Source organism: Zootoca vivipara, chromosome 7, assembly GCF_963506605.1.
Source record: "Zootoca vivipara chromosome 7, rZooViv1.1, whole genome shotgun sequence".
Classification (NCBI taxonomy): Eukaryota; Metazoa; Chordata; class Lepidosauria; order Squamata; family Lacertidae; genus Zootoca; species Zootoca vivipara.
Window position 1 is genome coordinate 34,732,680 of NC_083282.1, and position 23,080 is coordinate 34,755,759.

Genomic DNA, 23,080 nt, shown 5'->3' on the forward strand with positions numbered 1-23,080 from the left:
GCTATATCAGCTGATGCAGTGACTGCTAAGCAGCTGGAGAAATTATTACAGCACAGTATAGCTAGCATGTAGGGCGGGGGGGGGGGGAGGCAAATGTGTAAAATTGCATTAGTGCATTAGGCTTGGGTTTATGATAATCAGACAAAGTCTCTTGCCATGATAGCCTTTCCTATTAATGCCCTAGAATGTAATTCATTCATAAAGGTCAATAATCTGCAATACTTTCTTATCTCTGCATACTATTAAAAGGAAGTCTTTGTCAGGTCTATTAAGGGAGCAGAGTATTTGCATGTTGAGAAGGGTTTGACTAAAACAAGGTTGTTGTTTTTTCCACTGAGGTTTGAAAATCTTGACAAAGGAATCCCGACAAAGGAAATTAAAAAGACAAAACAGGAACATACACACCCTGTTCCACCTCTCAATTTCTCAAGACCAAAGACTCTCTGGCATAAACAAAATATCTTTGTGTCTAAATATTACTATATCAAAGACTCCCAGATAATTCTTATTACAGGAAAAAGGAATGCAGGAAAATATTATACAAGCATAAGATTATACTTGTTGGCATCATCAGCCCTTAATATTAAAACAACCTACAGCCATACACTGGTACAGTATTAATCTCTAGGATCTTTAAAACACATAGCGGACATGCAAAGGAAATTCTGACAAACATCCATTCAAATGAGTGGAATAAAAATGCCACACTGATACTTCTGAAGCAGCTCTGAAAACTACCTTTCTATTAATGGGAAAATCTATCTAAGAGGGAATTTGTATTCTCATAGAACTACAATTCCCTGAATTCATCAGATAGAGCAAGAACACTGAGCCGGAAGAAAAGAGCAGGGTCTAGATGGGCCACTTGGCTTGATCCAGCTCCGTTCTTACCGTATGTTCATATTGGTTACTTTTCTTCCCAATAAACTTCTCTAACATCCCTGTACCTGGAACACAGGGAACCTGTTTCCGCATGTAGATAGCTTTTGCTGGATCAGGGCATTTGACTGCTGATACCGTGTTTCCCCTTTTTTAAGACACCGTCTTACAACTTTTTTTTCTCAAAAAAACACAGGGTGTCTTATTTTCGGTGGGGTGTCTTTTTTTTTTAATTACCTGATGATGATAAGATATAGTTTGCATTTCTGTACATTACATTTCTGTACATTAAGTAATGATGATGATAAGCTATAGTTTGCATTTCTGTACATTACAAAAAGAGAAGAAAAAAAGAAGAAAAACTGGCTTAGGCGGTCCGCCCGGCCCGGCAGGGCGCTCCAAGCGCTTGGCGCTGCGCCGGTTCTGGGCGGCGGGGAGGCAGGTCTCCTCGGCTGGGTCAGGCGGAGACCGCTGGCTCGGGCACTCCGCCCGGCCGACAGAGCGCTCCAAGCGCTTGGTCTTGCGGAGCGCTCAACGCGCTCCACGCTGCAGCCGCCGTATCTGGGCGGCAGGGAGTCAGGTCTCCATGGCCGGGCCAGGCGGAGGCCGCTGGCTCAGGCGCTCCGCCCGGCGCGACAGAGCGCTCCAAGCGCTTGGTCCTGCGGAGCGCCTGACGCTGCAGCCGCCGGATCTGGGCGGTGGGGAGGGAGGTCTCCACGGCCGGGCCAGGCGGAGGCCGCTGGCTCAGGCGCTCCGCCCGGCGCGACAGAGCGCTCCAAGCGCTCGGTCCTGCGGAGCGCCCGACGCTGTAGCCGCCGGATCTGGGCGGTGGGGAGGGAGGTCTCCATGGCCGGGCCAGGCGGAGGCCGCTGGCTCAGGCGCTCCGCCCGGCGCGACAGAGCGCTCCAAGCGCTCGGTCCTGCGGAGCGCCCGACGCTGCAGCCGCTGGATCTGGGCGGTGGGGAGGGAGGTCTCCACGGCTGGGCCAGGCGGAGGCCGCTGGCTCGGGCGCTCCGCCCGGCGCGACAGAGCGCTCCAAGCGCTCGGTCCTGCGGAGCGCCCGATGCTGCAGCCGCTGGATCTGGGCGGTGGGGAGGGAAGTCTCCACGGCCGGGCCAGGCGGAGGCTGCTGGCTCGGGCACTCCGCCCGGCCGACAGAGCGCTCCAAGCGCTCGGTCTTGCAGAGCGCTCAATGCGCTCCACGCTGCAGCCGCCGGATCTGGGCGGTGGGGAGGCAGGTCTCCTCGGTCGGGCCAGGCGGAGGCAAGACCGCTGGCTCGGGTGCTCTGCGCGCTCGTCGCTGCAGCAGCTGGCTCCAGGCACCGAGCCGGCAGGCTTCCTCCTGCTGCTGCTGCAGCCAGCGTTCTGAGTCCCGCTGGCTGGTTGGGGCGCTTGGCGGTCTCTCTCCACATGGCATGGAGGTATGTCTTATTTTCGGGGTATGTCTTATGTTTAGCAAATGTTTAAAAATCCTGCCATGGCTTACTTTATGGCTACGCCTTAAAAAAGGGGAAACACGGTAGACATCTTAATCTAGAAATTGTCTTCAGTCCCTTTCCAGCATTTGCAATTGAATACTTCCTCACTCATTTAACTTAATTGAATAATGGAACTTCACTTGCCACACCTTTCTGGTTTGGCAGCAGCCTATTAAGCTTCTGCTATATAGCAATTTCAAAGTATGTGAGTGTTGTGTGTAGCAAGGAGATCACCATCTTTCCCGGAAAGCTCTTTCAGCCTTCTTGATTTTAATACTTCTTGGAGAAAGCTCTGTTAATATTTTAGAGTGAGATTCTCTCCCCCCCCCCTCTTTTTAAGTGAAGGTGTTAATGGTTCATAAGACTGAACTATTGTGTTGGCAATTGGGATTAAGTATAACAGTAAACTGTTTAGCACACTGTGAAACAGCCATATGATTGTTTCACCAGCACCCAGCATGTGTCACCCTATTTGAAATCTTCAGTTCCACTGTAGAGCTGCAGTCATCTGAATGCACCCTGAATGTCTGTTGAGCTGAAGTTTGAGCACCTGAGGCAATAATCACGCTGCAACTTCACCATGTGCTGAAACCCACTTAAAATCCATATTTTCATCACGCCTGTTTCGAGTGTATTAAACATTCACAGGGTAACACTGCATTTGAAAAGAAAATGGTCAGGTTATTATATAACCACCCTTACTGATAAAATATTCATAATGGATGGCAGCCTACAAATTATATCGAATAAAATCACCCATGATATATTTTCTATCCAGATTTTGTTTTTTAAAAAATATAAAACCGTACCTGCTGCGGTGCTCGTAATTGCCCTTACATCGGAATTTGTGAGCTGGAAACACAGTAAAAATGCCTTCTTCTGAACTAAAGTACTGCCACTTAATTCCTGGGTTGGACTTCAGATTGTCAGCAAGTACTATTTTTTAAAAAGAGAAAGTGAATGAATGGTAGTATAATCAGAATAATGTTTTAAAATAACAGGTTAATTGTTTCTTTAAAGTAACATTAATGTGACTGAAATCAAAACAGAATGCTTTTTTTTACAGAGTACAGGTATATAGTTATAAGAATGTCCACTATCAACGCTCTACTGTATTTTCATTTTTTTAAACCATGTTTTAGGACACCTCCCCCCAAACCAGACATGTTTCACTCCTAACGCTTTAGGCAAATTTAGGCAAGGCTACATGCTATCCTCAATTCAGCAAAGTAAGCATCCCAGGCATTTTCCCAGACCTAAGGTTGAGACGAATAGCTGTGGAAGTGTTTGCAACTTCGGATTTTTGTTACTGGCCAGGAAACCTTTGGGGCAAAGGGTAAATTTTCCTGAACAAAATAGCCTTGGTGGACAGTATACAGTAAATGCCCCTTACATTGTATATACCACTACCATAGGATTTCTACATATGGACTAACCATGAAGCTGTGCTATAGTAATATGTGAAACATTAGAACATTTCAAAGCAAATACCCAACAACAAATGTAGGAGTCAATGGTGACCTACATAAGGAAGGGTCCCTTGGTCAGTCCCCACAAAAGCTTTCCAGAGCTGGGTGGCAGTTCAGCTTTTGAATGGGAGCCAAGCTCTGCTCCTTTCAGTGGTGGCCACCCGCCATTTTATGCTACCCAAAGCATACTTCAGCCCCACAGAGCTATGAAATCTATAGTCCAGGTAGAACTACAGACCTATTGATTTTGAGTACAGTCATACCTCAGTTTAAGTATGCCTCGGTTTGAGTATTTTCAGTTTAAGTACTCCGCGGACCTGTCTGGAACGGATTAATCCACTTCCCATTACTTTCAATGGGAAAGTATGCTTCAGGTTAAGTACGCTTCAGGTTAAGTACGGACTTCCAGAACCAATTACACTCATACCTCGGGTTAAGTACGCTTCAGGTTGAGTACTGTGCGGACCCGTCTGGAACAGATGAATCCACTTTCCATTGCTTTCAGTGGGAAAGTTCGCTTCAGGTTAAGTACACTTCAGTTTAAGTACTCCACGAACTGTCTGGAACGGATTAATCCACTTTCCATTACTTTCAATGGTAAAGTTCACTTCACGTTAAGTACACTTCAGGTTAAGTACAGACTTCCGGAACCAATTGTGTTTGTAAACCGAGGTACCACTGTACTGTAATTGAAGATGGCGGGCAGTCAGCATGTATGAAAGCAAAGCTTAACATTCATTCAAATGTCCTACCACCCATCCATCACTGAAGCTGTCTACCGTAGGAGCCCAGTGGAGTGTGGTAACTAGTGCAAAAGCTGAAGCAGCAACCCTAGTTGCGAGAAGGCCCTGCCCCACAAGGCCTGGTTCCAGCCCTGTCTTCCTGCCAGAACTCCCTGAAGGTGCTCATGATATCCTCCTTGGTCTGGCTCAGCAGACTCATTCCTGACCATGCTAGTGATGGGAACTGGAATCTAACAATAACTTCTGGAAAGCCACAAGTTCCCCATCTCTGGTACAGAAGAAACATGGCTGACTGAAACCCTGACCAGAAGTTCTCTCCTGGTGTTTTTCGGGTGGGTGGGGGAATGTTGTGAAGATATACTGCAACGTTTTGTAGCAGGTCCCATTCCTTCACACTGTTTCCATGCTTCCCAGCACATGCAAGCCTCACTTTAATCCATGATATAATGAGACTTCACTGTAAATTCAACTTGTTCTATTCCACTGAGTTAATTATATCATTTTAAGAGTGTGTCTACAACAATATATATTTTCACTGTATGAAGTTTGTCTTCTTTTTCCTTCCTCTGCCACATTTTAATAGTTACCATGCTCTTGTTCTTTCCCTGAACACAAATCTTTCCCCAAAATTTACAGAACAGGACCTATGTTGCTATTCCTTAAACCTCTTAGCTTTGCTTTTCCTACGAAGGCAAACTTCCCTGCTCTAAGTAACTGGTTTTATTTCATGACTGTGAGCCTCAGCTTCAAACAATCCATAAATACTAAATGCTCTTTCTTATAGAGAATAAAAAAGTCTTAATATTAGATAAGCCTGTGTAGTATGAAGAGAATAGTACTAATATGGTGCAGATACCAGGACTCCCCACCATGACTCCATTCAAAGCACCTTCACAAACGCACAGATGAGGCAGGATTGTTCTCATCTTACAAATATGGAGCTGTGTGCAGAGAAATGCAGTAACTTATCCAAAAGCTCAAAGCGAGTGAAGCAGCCAAGCAAGTAATATAAGCCTTGGGGAATTTGCTCCTAGCTGCAAGTTCAAGTTACTAGACTATGCTCACTTACTCTCCCAGACTGCACTTTCTTAATTATTCAAATAGACAGCTTTTCAAGTGCAGATTTTTAATTTATGGAGTGAGACTTGAAATTTTAAGGCGGTATTTAAGCTTGGAGAAGAAACAGCTGTTAGACACATTTTACCAAATAAGTCAGAACACCAGCTCTATGTCAGCTCCTTATGCTAAATTACATTTTTTGGAGAATTTTTATTTTTTACTTTTAAGAAAAACAGATTGGGAAACAGGAGAACTGCAGTATACCAAGCGTCCTCGAATACAAAATATCTCCAATGAATCTTGCAAACTCCAGGTGCCAGTTTTCAAAATGCAAATATAAAAATATAAAAACACAGGAACAATGATCTAGAGCAGGGGTGTCAAACTCAAATTCATTGGGGGCCGCATCAGCAGTTTGGTCACCCTCAAAGGGCCGGTTGTATCTGTAGGACTATGTGTCCACTCTTTATTATCCTAAATTATTGTCACTGCATTCAATTATTACTGTTTTTTTGTAATAATGTAAGTAATAACTAGCTCTGAAAGCAGAAACATAGTCAGAATAATGGCAAGTAGATATTCAAATGTACAATTATTGTACAATTTATTGAAAAATGATTTTTGGTAACTGCACTGGGTGGTGGAGGCTCGCTAGGGTTTCATGCAGGACCTTTGCAGAGCTACTAGTACCTGGAGATGCTGGGGTCCTTCTGCATGCAGGACAGATGTTCTGCCAGTGAGCCACCACCCTTCACCAAAGGGACTGGCTGTGGTTGACTCACTGGAGCTGCTCTCCTGGTTCCAGGGTTTAAGGGCCAGAAGTATAAAGCAGCATCCTATGTTTCTGAGGAGAGGGAGGGGAGGGGAGGGAGGGAGGGAGGAAGGAAGGAAGGAAGGAAGAAAAAAGAGGGAGTGGGGGGAGAGAGGAAGGAAGGAAGGAAATAGGGGAGAGAAAGAAGAGTAGGAAATAAGGAAGGGAATAAAGAAGGAAAGAAAAAGAAAGAGGGAGAGAAGACGGAAAGGGAGAAAGAAGGAAGGAAGTAGAGGGAAAGAAAGAATAAGAATGAGGGAGAGGAAGAAAGATGGGAAGGACGGAAGGAAGAAAGGAAGGAAGGAAGGAAGACAGAAAAGAGGGAGCAGGAGGGAGAGAGGAAGGAAAGAGGTGAGAGAAAGAAGAGTAGGAAAGAAGGAATAAATAAAGAAGGAAAGAAAAAGAAAGAGGGAGAGAAGACAGAGATAAAGAAGGAAGGAAGGAGAGGGAAAGAAAGAATAAGAACGAGAGAGAGGAAGAAAGAAAGGGAAGGGGGGGTCACCGCCTCGATTCAGCGCCAGAAAAGAGCGTGAAGGGACCCAGGGGCAAAAAGCATTTCCCCTGCAGCGTGAGGCAGCGGGTGTCTGTTTTAGGAGAAGTGCGTAAAGCCTCAGAGTTGCACGTTCGTGAGGCTGAGCCGCTGCTGAGCTCACGTTCATGAGGCTGAGCCACGGCAGGAAGAGGAGGAGGAGGAGGTGAGGCAAGAGGAGGAGGAGGAGGAGGCTTGCCGGGTCGGTGCCCGGCAGTGCCGTGCGGAGAGTCCCGAGCCTCTGGGACGCAGCAGTGCTCTGTAGCACTTTGAATCCTCCTCCTCCTCCATGCGGCGCTGCTGGGTGCTTTGTCTGTGCTTCAGCAGCAGCAGCAGCAGCAGCAGCCGTTTCCAGGCGCCGAGCCATGGCAGGAGGAGGAGGATTCAAAGTGCTACAGAGCACTGCTGCGTCCCAGAGGCTCGGGACTCTCCGGGCGGCACTGCTGGGCGCTGACCCGGCAAGCTGCCTCCTCCTTCTCCTGCTGTGGCTCGGGGCGCTCCACGCAGCGCTGCTCCGGCCGCCTTTCTACCCCCCCCCCGGCCCCAGCTGTCTGTCGACGCTTTGTTGGCGTGGCGCTTCAGCAGCAAGGTCCCGCTGCTGGGTCCCGCTGGCTGGGGCGCTCGGCGGGCCACATGACGAGGTCTGGCGGGCCGGATTTGGCCCGCGGGCCTTGTGTTTGACACCCGTGATCTAGAGCTACACACATGCCCTACAGGCTCTGAAAACTTTTATTATCTGTTAGGCAGTGGATGGGCATTGCAGTCTGTTAAAGCGAACAGTAAGCAATGGACCAGATTTTTTTGGTCTGGTATCAGGCTTCCAAAGAGGAACCACACAAGTGATCTTGACTGCTAGATGAGAACAGCAGGAGGCCAATATATAGCACCATCTCGATCATACAGCTCCAGGGCCGAAAGAAATCTGGGTTAGTAGCGGCATTGTGCAGCCAATTCTGAAACTCTACATGACATCTTCTGATCCTTCCTAGGCCTTGTATTCAATGCAGTGCTAAGGAGGATGTTCCATGAGCTCAATGATATCTCATAGTGCTGTGGAACATTCTCCCCCTCTGCTCGCTCCTAAATTTGTTCTGGGGGTTCCCCCACCTTCCAAAGCAGATTGACTAATATGCAACGTAAACTATTAAGCCTCATTTTTGTAAGTCAGCACCCAGCTGAGAGCAAAACAGCTGACAGCATTGCCCTGACACCTTACTCCCTGGACCACCACAGAGAGAGTTGCTGGCTGATCCTTGCTGCTTTGCAGCACCACTCTGGATAGCAGCTGGAAAGTATTCTGCAACTTGATGGCCCAGCTGGATCAGGTGATCTGGGCAATCAAAAGGAGCCCTGCTGGCCTTGCCGAATTGCTGACTCAGGATTTGCTCCCAACTTTTAAGAAACCTGTCTGCCGGAGTAATTGCTCTGTGCTGAGCCTTGGCAGCAGCTTTATCTTGCTGAAACCTTTGCACCACTCACTCACCAGCTTCCTGGCTGCCAGGCCAGCCAGGCACCAGCCCTGGTCATTAAGCGCATAAACACAGGTTTTGCTCCCCAATACACCATAACATTTATTTACTAAGGGTAAGCACAGGGAGAAAGCTTCATTTGTGAACACTTGCCAGCTGTGAAAAGCACCTCACTTTTCAGTGAATTTTGAGGAAGTGGAAACAGGGGTGAAAATATTTTGTCCATTCAGAATGAGGGCAGGAAGCATTGCCCTCAGTCGGAATTGGGTTTTGTGGTGGCATCATGTAATTACCTATAGATGGTTAAATGATATCAGCATGACGCTACCAAGCTGATTATGTGTTCCAGTTTCTGGGATCATGTTGTCGACATGCAAAGAGCCATGAGGAAAAAAAAACTCCTGCTGATTTGGAAACAAACAGCAAAACAAGGGCAAACAGAGGTAAGCAATCTGGGATTTCAGGAGATGTTTCAGGTGCCAGAGGGATATTTTTTTGCAGCAGAAATGCGAACATTCAATCCAGCTCTGATTATCAAAGCCAAGTAAACCTTTTGGTACATCTGCTCTGATTGGCACTAGCTGTACTGGGGCTTCCACAAAGGTCCTTCTCAGTTCTGCTACCTGAACATCTTCATAATTGGAGATGCCAAGAGACTGAATCAGGAACCTTATACATGCAATACATGTACTCAATTCACTGAGCTATGGAACTGCTTTAAACTAATAGACATGAAGCCAGGGTACACCTGCACAGTAGTCTCCACGCTCCCAACTTTAGGATTAAAGTACAAACATTGAAAAGAAAACTATGAAAAAATTAGGGAAGAACTGAGGCCCACATTACAATTGTTAAACACACAAACAATACCCCCAATTTGCACTTCAGTAAAAAATCTGAGCAGAGAAAAGATGCAGTCATGAATAAAGTCTCTTGCCGGCAAGAGAACAAATTGAAACTCTCCCCTAAGGGCCACTGGATTCACATACTGTATTGGCCCGAATATAAGCTGCACCCGAAAAATTGGAGGAAAAAGAAAAGATAAAAAAAACACCCAAATATAAGTTGCTCCCTTCCTCACTGCTGCTGGGCGCATACTTGGGGGGGGGGGAGTTGCACTGGGTTGACAGTGGCCTTTCCCCTTCCTTGCTCTCTCCCTTCCCGGCCTTGGGGGAGAGGACAGGGGACTATGCGTGGGGTGGGCGCTGTTTGCCCCGCGCTCCTGACTGCATACCATAAGGTCGCAAATATAAGCTGCACTTTTAACTTTTCACGGTCAAAATTTGTGGGGAAAGTGTGGCTTATATTCAGGTCTCTTCTACTGCAATGAAAAGCTTGAAAAATTACAATGTATTTGTACTTGGCTAAAACTAGTTATTTGGTACAAGGCAACAACAACAACAAAAGTTTCACTTTAAGTCTGAACCAATGCACCCCCATAAACACAGACTGATTTTCAAAAGGATGCAAACAACAGTTCGTGTCAATTGATGGCATGCATCATGCAATGATAAAAGACAATAAAATATGGGAATTTTACAGTGGGAAATCGTTATCACTAGCTGTTGGAGAGAACACTTTTTAATTTGCTGTTTTTATTACCTGAAATTTAACAGTACTGTACAGTAAAAGAAGTTGCATTGCGAAACATTTGATCCAGATTGAGGTTTTTATCCCATCATAATAATTTTATTATTTATATCCCACCCATCTGGCTGGTTGGGTCCCCCAACGCTTTCTTAAATAACTTTAGATATGCATTGAGTGACATTCCGGCCTCTCAACGCCCCATTCCTCAGGATGCCTGAACCACATAAGGCACAGTTGAGGAAACTGACATAAACAGAAAAAAGAGAGGTGAGAGAGAATCTATTTTTAGCTTCCAACAGAGGATTGCCATATTACATATACCATGTGGAAAGGGTGCTGCTCTCATTCTAGCCTAAGGCATTCAACTTTAATACTCAATATGTGACTTATTAAAGTAACTGTTACATAATGAGTAATCATGTTCCATTTTTAGTATGTTTGAAGATTAATTAGTTAATGATTCCAATATGCTTTATATCTTGCAAGTGTTATCCATAAGTGCCAAGCGTTATCATTTTAGCATTCTCTCTGAAGTTTTTTAAGATTGTCTCCACAAGGGGCCCGTCTCCTGTTACGGGCTTCACGCATTTAAGGTAATTTTTAATCAGGAAGAACTAACAAGTGCTTTGTGTGGGATTTTGCAAACCTGACAGCATTGCACCAAAGTCATGCATTGTCAGTATGCCTCTCTTAAATTTTCAAACCCATGCCTGTAGCTAAAATCTACTGGACACGCTGCACTTAAAGAGATGACCTCAGAATTTTGCCTTTTCACAGTGCCAAGATTCAACCCTGATTAAAGAAACTGGGTATGTGCCAAATGTTTTTACCTAACCCCTGGTGGGGGGGGCAAGGAAAGAGTTTTGTGGTACCTAAGCTTTCGCATATAAGCTTATTTTATCAAATGCGTGAATGATCCTCACTTAGCAGCTATATAAATACACATTGGTTTTTTTAAAAAAAAATGGGGGGGGGAGAAGATATAAACAGAGAAGCCAAAAAGTCATGAAAAGCAGGCTTGCAAATTCCAGGTGCTCCAAATATTAGAAGTAAGGCACTTTTAAGTACAGTACTCTTCCAGAAAACCTGATTACCTCTACAAAAAGTTTTTCAGGGTCCCTTTTAAATAGCTCACTGCAACTCTGCAGGAAAAGCACCACAGCTCCAGAATGGCAGAATTTTACAAAAGTGATTGGCCATTCATTTCTAGGATAGGAGTTGGTAGTGAGAATGTGTTAACAGGAATGTGGTTATTTTATTTTTATTTTTTGCTAAACCAATACCTTGAGGAGATAAATGGAACAATGTATTATGGAACAATGCTACTGTGCTTTAAATAAATCTATCTGGGCACCAGAAACAGGAGAGATACCTGCTTACTTAGCTTAAATGCTAGGGTATCTACAATGCATGCCATCTTAGCAAGCCTCACATAGGAACATGGCATAAAAGGAAAGCATTTTAAAGAGTAAAGGGCTTGGAATGAAGATAAAAAGAGGCCCCCAAAGTACATCTCTTAGGGATTGTAGGAAGGAAGAAACTAAGAAATTTCAGTGGGGAATTCTTGCAGCTTTGCTAGATGGAAAATAAAAGCACACCTGAAGGGGGGGGGGGGAGAAAGCTTATTTTTTCAGCTGAAGTAGTCCCTGCTTATCTCATAGAAGACTGTACACTTGTGGTCATAGAAAAATAAGCACAGGGTTATGGCAAAATTGGCAGCTCTCCCTAGGGAAGGCAGAATGAACTAACAAGCTGGAGGAAAAGAACTATCAGAACTTTCTAAAGATGAAGATAAGGAAGAAAGGCTTTTGAGGCTAAAATCAACTGCAAACCTGTTTAGATATCAGGAACAATCTGTCTATTTGGATAGAAACCACATTATTCAAGAGTTTCTACAGACCCCATCCCTTAACAAAACAGATCAGTAATGATGAGTAGTTCTGTAATGTTTCGCTTTAATTTGCTGGAAGCTTGACTTGTTTGTTTTTCCAGGAAGTGCAAAGGAATATACAGTATTATAAACTCACAAAAATGAGCTCCTACATGACACTCCCTGGCATATATAGGGAAGAGAATCATCAGCACCAGCACTCTTTTATAGCGATGCTGCAATTCCCTAAAGAACATTAGGGGCCTAAATTTTAAAATCTGGCTGGGTGTTTTCTTTAATACTGTATCGTCACTTATAGGATTCCTGACTTAAACTCAAAATAATAACTATTCATTGTAAATGGAAACCCACTTGGCCCACAAGGGATAAATTAGACAGCCGGAAAAGGAAAAGGAAAGGAAACCAGCCACATTTGCCTTTTATGTTCATTAACATTCAACCACCTTTTCAGCGCAAAGCTGTAGTGTATGTAGCATGGATGATTCCTGGGAGAGCATTTCAAAAGGTGCATAACCTCTTCCACCCTGTGGAATGCCCTCCCACTAGAGGTCAAAGAGAACAATTACCAGACCTTTAGAAGGCATCTCAAGGCAGCCCTGTTTAGGGAAGCTTTTAATGTTTGATGGATTTCTGTATTTTAGAATTTCTGTTTTTTTGGAAGCCGCCCAGAGTGGCTGGGGGAACCCGGCCAGATGGGCGGGGTATAAATAATAAATTATTATTATTATTATTATTATTACTAGGATATCTCTTCCTGTATTCTACCATACTAAACCAACAAGAGGAGAACCAGATATAGCCGCCTATTATGGCAGTGACAGCAGCAATAGCTCTGCTTTGAGAATACACAGTCACCAACAGTGAAGAGCTGACCCGGGAGTTAAGTTGTTACATGGCAGTGGGTCCATGAAGAATCTCTATAGCCACACAGCAGCAAATGAACTAAAGGTGAAGGCAGATGTGAATTAAAATCAGAATTCATGGCAGATCTTTGCTATATGTTAGATGAACTCAAAAGATCAAAGAGGCCCCTTTGTAATGTCACTATGGAGAACTGACATTACCGATGCCAGGGCAGATGGCTATACAGAAAACAAATTAAGTTTGATATAAACCACTATCAATTACATGGTATATTGGAGTAAGGTATCAACATAATTGCAGGAAAACATATTCCTGTCATCCAGTTCTGGAAATTAAAAACCGTGTGGCAGCGTCAGATAAAACTCAGTTGCTGTGGCGCTGGATGCTGGTTCTCTGCAGCAAAAGGCAGAAGTTACATGCTCAAGTATGCATTACTTACCAGAGTTTAAGTCACGGCCGGGATTGAACGCTCTGCTATTCACAGTGGTAGACAGTCTATCGCAGCTGATCGTTCTAGACACATTAGTGTTAAAGTTTCCATCAAACCTAAAATGAACACAATAGTAAAAATAATAAGACAAATAAACTAGTTCTGTTGTTTAAATATGGACTCTCCCTTGAGCTTGCATTAGGGGAAGAGAGTTATTATACGTGGGGCTGCCTCTGAAGATGGTTCGGAAACTTCAGCTGACCAGAATTCAATGGTCAGGTTGCTCAACAGGACAAGACAGTTTGAGCATATAACGCCAATCCTGGCCTGACTGCAAAGGCTGCCAATTAGTTTCTGAGTCCAAATCAAAGTGCTGGTTTTAAGCTATAAAGCTTTAAACGGCTCATGCGATCATAATCTGAGGCCCTTCCTTGTGTGCCTCTTCCATGAGAAGTCCAGAGGGTGACAACATGAGAATGGGCCTTTTCTATGGTGGCTCCCCATTTGTGGAATGCTCTCCCCAAGGGAGGCTTGCCTATCACCTTTGTTACATATCTTTAGGCAGGGTTGAAACTAGGCTTTATTTCATTCGGGTCAAAGACCCAGTTTGGCATCCTCCATGTGCATTTGCACACACGGACACGGACACACGGACACGGACACACACACACAATCTGGGAGCCACAACAGCATCCCTCTGGAGGCTTTACCCAGGGCAAAACACCTAGCTAGCTAAGTTCACCCAAGGCAAAACAAAAAACCCTGGTAGCTATGGCTATGCTTTAGGCCCGTTAGCAACTTTGCACAGCCTTGATGCTAATCCTTCTGTACATTTTACACAGTACCTAAGTTAGCAGAAACCATCCAAACTAACTCATTTCCGCTCAAGTCTAAACAGATCTGGGTCTGTTCCCAACATCTTACATTACATTCTGCCTTCCAAATAAAAAATCAGAAGGGATATGAATTACAAGAAAGGAAAATTTAAGGAAATTAAGTCTCATTTCATGCAACCTTGTTAACCTTGTTTACTCAGATGTAAGTCCCACTGAAGTGCCCCCACTATTAATTAAGAATGAAAATGCACTAGATGAATACAGGGATTCCCTCCCCCCCATTGTGTGTGCCCAGAAATACCTTCCGCATAAAAGAAAATGGAGGATGTGCTCGTTGGGAGTTGCTACATGGTGTCCACTGCTAAAAGCAACTCACGTTATTTATTAATGGTGCTAATCAGTATTTCAAGCAATTTGGGGATTTTATTTTTCACCATCCTTAAAATGTATACAATAACAGCACTTAAAAGTAAAACCTGACATGTTCCTAATGATTAAGGTATTAACCACACACAAAAATGTAAGATGAACTCTTGATCTCCAGACAAATAAAATATATAGGCACTGTAAATAGGGACGGGGAGTTGTTTAACTAGTCCCTCCATCTTTTTCAAACAAAAGAATGTAGATTAACTAAGCAGGTTTTGAAACATGTCCTCTATAAAAACTCTTGATAAAAATGTAACTGCAACAAATCCCCAAACAGTCCGGTGGGGGTGGGTGGGTGGGAGTTAGTTGTAAATAGTTTCTGCAATTAAAAATGATCAAAATGTGGTCTTAACTTCAGCTGCAAGAAAAAGTATCATCCATTCCCACTATCCAACCCTCTTCTTTCCCCCCTTTCTTTTTCTATACTATATGAAAACCCTTCCTTCTGGATTCACTTTAATGAACAACTGATCGAAACTGCATCCAGAGGGAGAAAACAGAACTGTGACTCCCACTTTGATCTCTTCCCCATGGAGAAATTCGCTCCCTGCCTAGCTTGCAAGATGTTCATTTGATTGACGTTTGCTCTGATGTGCAAACTGCTTTGAACTTCAGACATTTAATTCCCATCAGGCAGCAGTCATTTTTATTCTCCTTCAACAGGATTTACAAGCAGAAGATCAGCAAATGTAGAAGATAAAATAAATTTGCAGAAGCTTTGAATCTTACATCAAAACAGTGTTCAAGTAAGCTCCAATTGGATTGTATTCAGCCTCTATTCACAAAGTAAATCAACAACTTCTATGCAGTTTCAGTTTTAGAAAATAGGGGGTGAGAGAAAGAGAATGTGTATATAAAAATGACACTCATCCGTTGTTGTAACAAGACCTATCCTTTTTTCAATTATTTGTTTAAATTTCTATGAAGGTGTTTTCCCACTCTCCCTGGGGTAATTGCAGCTACATGACAAACTAATTCAAAATTAACAATTTTATTTAAAATGCTAAAACTAGTTGCTGTTTTTTAATAGCAAGGCATATTCTTGTAATTAATATTTTCTGTACATTGCAGTACATGGCTTTTATTTTTTAAAAAAGTTAGAATGAACTAATAATGGAGCTCTAATTCTGAAAGCACTTAAGCATGCACCTGTTTTTAAGGAATGCAAACACAGTAAACCATTATCCATTTGACTAACCTGGAGACTTTCCAATATGTCTGGATGAAACAAATGTTGTTTATCTGGTGTTATATTAACATGAACGGTACTAAGTACCGTATAATCTCAAAGGCTTCTTAAATGCTTATTTATTTTTTAATTGTGAGAATAACTAGGAACTCAGGACAGAATTTTATGATAATGGGGAGGGGTACTATTTTATTCTCTCAGCACTTAATTATACTAGAAGCCAATTAATTTAACTCACTGCAGCAATTTGTGACGGAAATAATAGCTTTGTCATTGTATGCCCTGATAATACTTGTGTTAGAAGGATTCTTCCTAGCCTATCCCATACTCTCATTCCTGCAAATCAAATACTAATTTCTAATGAGTGCTTAAGAAAATCGTAAAATGCACATACTCCAAAACTGTAAGACTCAGTCCTTCCGAATCTCTACAGCCATCTTTGCACACTCTTGAAATTCCATTAAACTGAGTCCAAATCCAGTTCCGTATTCTTGAAAATACAACTCCACCAGCAACTTGAAAGATCAGAATGGGAATCTCCTTATCTCACAACTTAACAGCCCATGAGAGGGCATGTAAACAGAAGAAAAGGCTATGATAAAGCTGAACTGCAATAGCAAATATTTAAGCAGCTATTTTAAAAAGGTGAGCCAGACCACTTCTGAAGCAATTATCGCATTCATGAAGTAAATGATCTTCAAAAATAGATCTGTTGGTTTACCCATGTAAATATTACACTCATGAATCTAAGGCAGACTTGTCAAGTAATATGTTACAGTGATAAGAATTTCTCTCAGTGTACTGAGATAAAGAAAATGTCCCTTAAGGATTTCTTTTTAAAAAACAAACCAGCATAATCAATTAAGACACAGAGAACAAAAACTAAGTCAAGTAATGCTGAATTTAGTCAACACAATAAATCATGGTTAACCATGATGGAAGAAACCTGTGCAAATCTTGGGTTTATGTGCTTCCTCCTCTCTCCAGTTTGTTTCTCATTTAGATTACTTGCAATTTAGCCTTCTGTTCCAAACCCTAAATGGTGGTTAACCTTAACAATGGTTTATTGCAGGCACCCCCCAAACTGCGGCCCTCCAGATGTTTTGGCCTACAACTCCCATGATCCCTAGCTAACAGGACCAGGTGTCGGGGAAGATGGGAATTGTAGTCCAAAACATCTGGAGGGCCGAAGTTTGGGGATGCCTGGTTTATTGAAATAACTCAGCTTCATAACCCTTGGTTCGAAGTTGATTGATTTCAGACAAACCAGTTAAGATTAACCATAGATTGCTGGGCTCCTGGACTCTGGATATATTCAGCTTAAGGCTAGCATAATAAAACCTGACTAAAGCAGCCCTCTATAAGTATCTCTGCCTACTTTGGCATTGTCCATGCCTGTGTCACATCCTCTCTTTAACGCAACTTTCTTTCCAGCTGGCAATCATTCTAGTCCAGTTACTAAGGGCAGGAGGGAGGAGAGGAGAGAATGCTTTTGTGCCTGGGTCCTGCTAGAGTATTTCCCACAGGGATCTGGTTGGCCACTATATGCTGGACTAGGTGGGCCACTGGTTGGATCTAGCAGGCTCTTCTTACGGTTCCACAATGGAACCTTAAATGTGTTAAGTCTTCCACTGCCCTTTGTGATTCTGTGAAGAAGTGTTGGAGCTGCTCATCCATTGGTAGGTGAAAGAAAGGACTGCAGTGTGGTTAAGGCTAACAGCTTCTTCTTCACACCTTTGTTGATTTGGAACTCATGGCTTGTGCCCACAGTATTTGTGAGCTGCCCACTCACAACTTAACTATATTCAGTGATCAATGCACAGCCCCTTTCAATGCTTCCAGTGTACTCTGTATGGAAACACACTTAAATAGTAACTCCTATAACAGGGGTCCCCAAACTACGGCCCCCGGGCCGGATGCGGCCCAATCGGCCTCCCAATCCGGCCCGCGACGACCCCCGCCGCCCGCTGCTGCCGCCCGCTCTTACGGCGCGCGGCGCGGCGACGATCAGAAAAATCGGCAAAAAATCGCCGAAAATCCATTTTGCACATGCGTATGGGCCTCTCCCGACCCAGAAGAGGTCATTTCCGATGCACTTCCGGGTCGGGGGAGGCCCATACGCATGCGCACAAGCGATTTTCGGCGATTTTCCCCCCGCCCGTGTGCGTGTGCGCATGCGCACGGGCGCGCACTCCCCCGCCCTCCGGCCCGCTGCGCGCGCACTCCCCTGCCCTCCGGCCCGCCGCGCGGTCGGCGTGGCGGGCACCGGCCCACTGCGCGGTAAGTCTGGGGACCCCTGTCCTATAAGGAGCAGCCCCCTGCTATTTCGAGCTTGGCTCAAAATAGGCTGGGCAAAGTGAGGTTGGTATGGGGAGAGAATGTGCTAAGAAATGCACTACAAAATGAATTCTTCTAAAAAATTAAAAGCCACACAGAGCTAATGTACTTATCACTAAATCTGTAACTGTATTCCAACAAATGCCTTATCAGTGTAATTCAGGAAGTCCTGAGCTATTAAACAGAAGTATGCTTTTATAAGACCATATAAAAGCCATCTGTTTTTAGTAAACCTGCTTCCCACTGCCCTGTATTCACTGGGACTCTCAATAATTATTTGCAAGACACAATTGCAGCAAAGGTCACTATTTCCATAGCCAACTCTCTTTGGTAAAGGTAGAGAATAAATATAAAGATCATTTTATGTGCATTCTGTAAATGAAATGATCCTGTTTCATTTACTATAATGCATTTTTATTATCTGTTTAGAGGCTTTTATGTCTGTAAATTAATATTGATCAGCCAACCAAAGCACTTTATATACAATCCAAAAATGTGCAGCCTTTTCAACTTTCAGGCCGGTGACATTTTTTAAAAAACAAGTCCTTCATATTTATAAATCAATTTTGAAATCTGACACATTAACCAATTTTCCTTCTGTAATGCCTTAGTACAACAAACATTTCTGTTTTTTACAGCACACTAGCAAAATTCAAAAGCACCAAGTTCCAAAAACAAACCAAAGCACTTGGCTGAAAATAGTTAGGCCCTATACTTTCATGTACTGGCTAAAAGCTGACCTGATAATGCAAGTACATCGTGCAACACGTACAATTTAAACTGGGCCACAAACAAAAAAAACAGGGCAAATCCATGCCGAAGACTTAGAGCCTCCTTCTCTATATCCTCTTTGCATGCTTCTGCCTGGGTAGAATTAAGTCCATGAACACTGATAATGCTTATTGCTTTCACAGATGGAGGACAGAGAAGCACATGTGTCTATAGAAGCACGCCTACTGTATGAAGGTAACATTCCACCCACTTTTTGCTTCTAACTCTGCACAACACTGGCAGGCTGTGAAGAAGGGAATGCAGCCCATGGAGTGAAGGGTTCTCTGCCTCTGCCTTCGCAGAACAACCTGATGTCCATAATTCCCATGGCATCAGCATTCGACTTAAAACAATTTCAGACCGTCTGCTCCACCAAGCCTCTCTCACATGGGCCCTGCCCCAAGACCAGGTCAAGATGTCCCCAGACGAATGGGCTTACCCCATCAATAAGGCAACTCTCACTTGGGATCCTTTTGAATACTTACTCCATCATAGATGGCGGAATGGTGCAGCAGTCTTGAATTGCAGTCAGAGGTGATGTCAGATGAGCAGTGTAGGATGCTTCCACTACATGCTTGTTCCGATTTACCACATCCAAGTACCGGTTAAATTTTTCACGGATCTTTTTTGCTAGCTAAAAATTTTAAAGAAAAAAATCAATCAGTCCATCAAAGTTGCTCTTTAGTGTGCATATATACTGTATACTTGTTATGAAATGCCCAAAAGAAATGCCTAAAAGAAAAAAAAACATACGGTACCCAAGATCCCACCCGCAATATTTACCATGAAGAAATGCTTCTTTATTTTGCTATTATGAACAGCTAGTGTTAATACGAACAGTTTAAAGACAAATGGTCAAATTTATTTTAAAAAAAGATTAAATAATCTGAGACAACACATATGGAGGGATATTCAGTGTTGTGCTAACAATATTGCTCCATTAACACAAACATTTCTGCTTCCCTGATGGAAGGAGCCTCATCTCCTCCCCTCTCCCACTGTCCTGGGGGTTCTCCTCACACTCCAGAGCAGGCATAGGCAAACTCGGCCCTCCAGATGTTTTGGGACTACAATTCCCATCATCCCTGACCACTGGTCCTGTTAGCTAGGGATCATGGGAATTCTAGGCAACATATATGTGCCAGAACAAAGCAGCAGTTAAGCTACCCTATTGTATTCTAGTAGCATTGTAAATCTAGGCTGATAAGATATCCTTTTGTCATGGTGGTAATAAAATTGAAATTTTCCACAGGCATGTTTACGGAGTCCCAAAAATGCACTCATCCACAATGAAAAAACTGATCTAGAAGACCTATATGTTATGGTCACTTGAAGGATGCATGATAGAGATTTGCTGAAAACCTACACATAATTCTAGTGCCATATTAACTGTGATGAAACGGTTTAGAAGTATAATAAGAGTTACATTCTACCCCCCCCCAAAAAACCCCAGATGTGTGTATAAATGTTCTCAATACGTCTTTACTATACGTATTGAAAACCCGTATGTCAATGTAGTTTTGCAGTACGCTGAATACTATTATCGTGCTTGACACTCAGCGTATTCTCCATATAGTGCTTTTCTCGGCAATCAGTGCTATGAACCAGAGCACTATTCCCCTATGCTAATTTGCTGTGTTCATTACAGCTAGGACACATAGAGTAGCATCATCTAAGTGGAATAGCTGCTGTTGTGCCAAAACGGAAACAGTAGCTCTTTACTCCTAAAACAGGATGTGCCTCTTCTTTAACTGGCTTCCTTTTACACATCCTGTTTTACATGGAGTCACATCTGTAAGCAACCTGTTAAAAACAGGAACCAGAAACAGAAATATTGTGTGTGCGTGGTTGTGTGTGCATGTGCGTAATTATATATTTGTGTGTACATGTGTAGTATGTGTGAGAGAGCTACTTCCAGCTTGCAGCCTAAATCAAGAAAGAGAATAATCTTTTAACAATTTGCAGCTCACAGCAAAATGTTCAATATCATATTTTAATGCATTCTTGCCTTCGGAGGCAGATAAAGTTCTTTAATTAGTAATGTCTAACTGGCTGCCTTTCAACACCCTCAATCACCTCTTACTTACTTACACACACAATATTCCACCTAAAGGAACAACCTGAAAACACAACTCAATTTGTGTATAGATTCCTGAAATACATAATTGGCCTGTTCATTAGTCTCCAAGACTGACAAATGTCCTTCCTAACTGTTAATAACAGGTCATTTCATCATGATTTACTTCCTTACATGAATAATGAGGCCTACACTGATAAGAGAAGTGACTTTGCCTCAATTGTTTCCATCAAATACTACAGCTCAATTACAGGTCTCAAAGGAACATAGTTTTTAACAAAATGTTGTTCAAATGAAATGACTTGTAGAATTATACCTAATTGGCATTGTAGAATGATTTATTACTAACACACCAGAGGACTGCGAATAGTCCCAACTAAGCTATGAGTCTAACACCATTAAATTGGTCTCAATTGTCACTGAGGAGGTAATACTGAGGTTTCTCTGTTTTTCCCTGCACAAACCAATTGCTTTTGGGCAAGTTTTTCCTCTTTACACTATGAAATATAAACTTAAAGTATTCAATCCTCCACATTTTATTGGAAAATACCAAAGATGCAGAATCAGTTTTTCTCAGTAGGAAAATCGTCATATATATGTTAATAGATAAATCTGTTAGCCCTCCTGACAATACAAATCATGTGGCCTTTATTAGAATAAACCAAACAATATACTTAATAGCCCACTGCAACACATTACTCTAGTTTATGCAATTCAAGCAGAAGCTACAGCATATGACTGGTGCAAAACTGCATTCAGAGCGCTGGACTCCTTGTGTACCCCTTAAAACGGGCACAAGAGAGTAGCAGACGGGTGGCCATCTTTTGATATGGCACAACAAACAAGAGTGGTTTCACATCCCTACTCTACTCTCTCCCTTCTCCTTCTTGCTCCCACAATAATAAGTCATGGCACATTCCTGCCAAGATTGCTGCTATCCCTTGCACTAACAATGGGAGCCGGGTGCCAGAGTTTGGTTACTATGCCTACATAGAGGATAACACCTGTTTGCATATGTATACCCATGTGTAAAAAGCACATCAAATGCCCCTGGTCCTATTGACAATATTTCTTCATAACATCAGTGAATCTCTCCGTTTCCTCAGAGACAGCTTACTCATTTGCATATACCCCTTGAGCTTTAAAAGCTCCTTTTAATGCTAAACTCTCTCTGATGTTTTATCCTCCACCCCAATCCTTGCCTCCTCACTGGTTGAGAATTAAAAAACGCTTCAGAGCATGCTTTATTGATGCCAGCTGTAAAATTTGTATGCCATAAAATTGTATTCAAAACATGCATAAATTTAGCCAACGCTTATATAATTACACTTGATGTAGCAGGAGTTAAAACCGCATGATTCCAATAATAATAATAATTCGTTTGTTAATTTAAAACAGCAGACTGTGGAGAGTTGCAAAGAATTTAGCACAAGAGACAAACATTCCCTTCCTTACTCTTCTATTGCACACTGCACACGAGTCTATAGGCCTGGTTTGTCATTCACAAAATATCTTCTATTGTCACCCATAGCTTCCTAAGTGGCTTGATACTGCTAGTCATTGTCCTGTATAATTCAAACTAGGGAGTTTGCTACAATCACAGAAATTTTATTATATCCTCTCCAGAAACTATTTTGTATGTTCCATTGCCAGGCTGTATCTGATATCATCTCTTAACTCATAGTTGGATTTAGGAAGCAGCCTCATCCCCTATCTGATGACAGGTTGAATTACAAACAGGAGATCTATGGGAATGCCTGCTATCTATCAGCTGTTTCTTTCCACATGATACAATGCTAACACCTTCCTTAGAGCTACAGTTAAGCCTGCACTGGTGGCTTGTTTATACAACAGTGACACTTCCTGACCCTTCTCACAAGCAGACTTCTACAAGTTGCTGCATGTAAAATTACTAAGAGCTGCTTCTGAAATATGTATCAAAGAGGCTGCCCCTCTCAGTTATCTCTCCCTGGATACCCTAGCAAATCTTTAGCAAACAGATGAACTTGTGTATGGGTTTTTTTAAAAAAAAAAAGGGGGGGAGGGGCTGCATATTTAGCAACGTCCTACAGGATAACTTTGCACCAAAGAGACACTATTTCCTCTGCAGCTAAGCCTAAACCAAACGAAGGCCATCTGAAACCATAGGCAATGACCGATTTACATGTGTTCAACTGATGCGCGACCCCACACTCGTGCATCATGGTGACCTGGAAGTGGCCAGAAAAG

The 23,080-nt window shown here is 43.0% G+C and overlaps 1 protein-coding gene across 2 annotated transcripts in view; it reads right to left on the bottom strand.

The window, feature by feature from the left end:
- CACHD1 (cache domain containing 1) overlaps positions 1-23,080 on the bottom strand; it is a 123,379-nt gene that overhangs the window by 46,967 nt on the left and 53,332 nt on the right. For both annotated transcript variants that reach the window (XM_060276842.1, XM_035121480.2), the window contains exons 3-5: positions 19,260-19,408; positions 13,222-13,328; positions 3,167-3,293 (exon numbers count right to left, since the gene is read on the bottom strand). In XM_060276842.1, the coding sequence (XP_060132825.1) occupies positions 3,167-3,293; positions 13,222-13,328; positions 19,260-19,408 (383 nt within the window). The remainder of the gene's footprint in view (positions 1-3,166; positions 3,294-13,221; positions 13,329-19,259; positions 19,409-23,080) is intronic.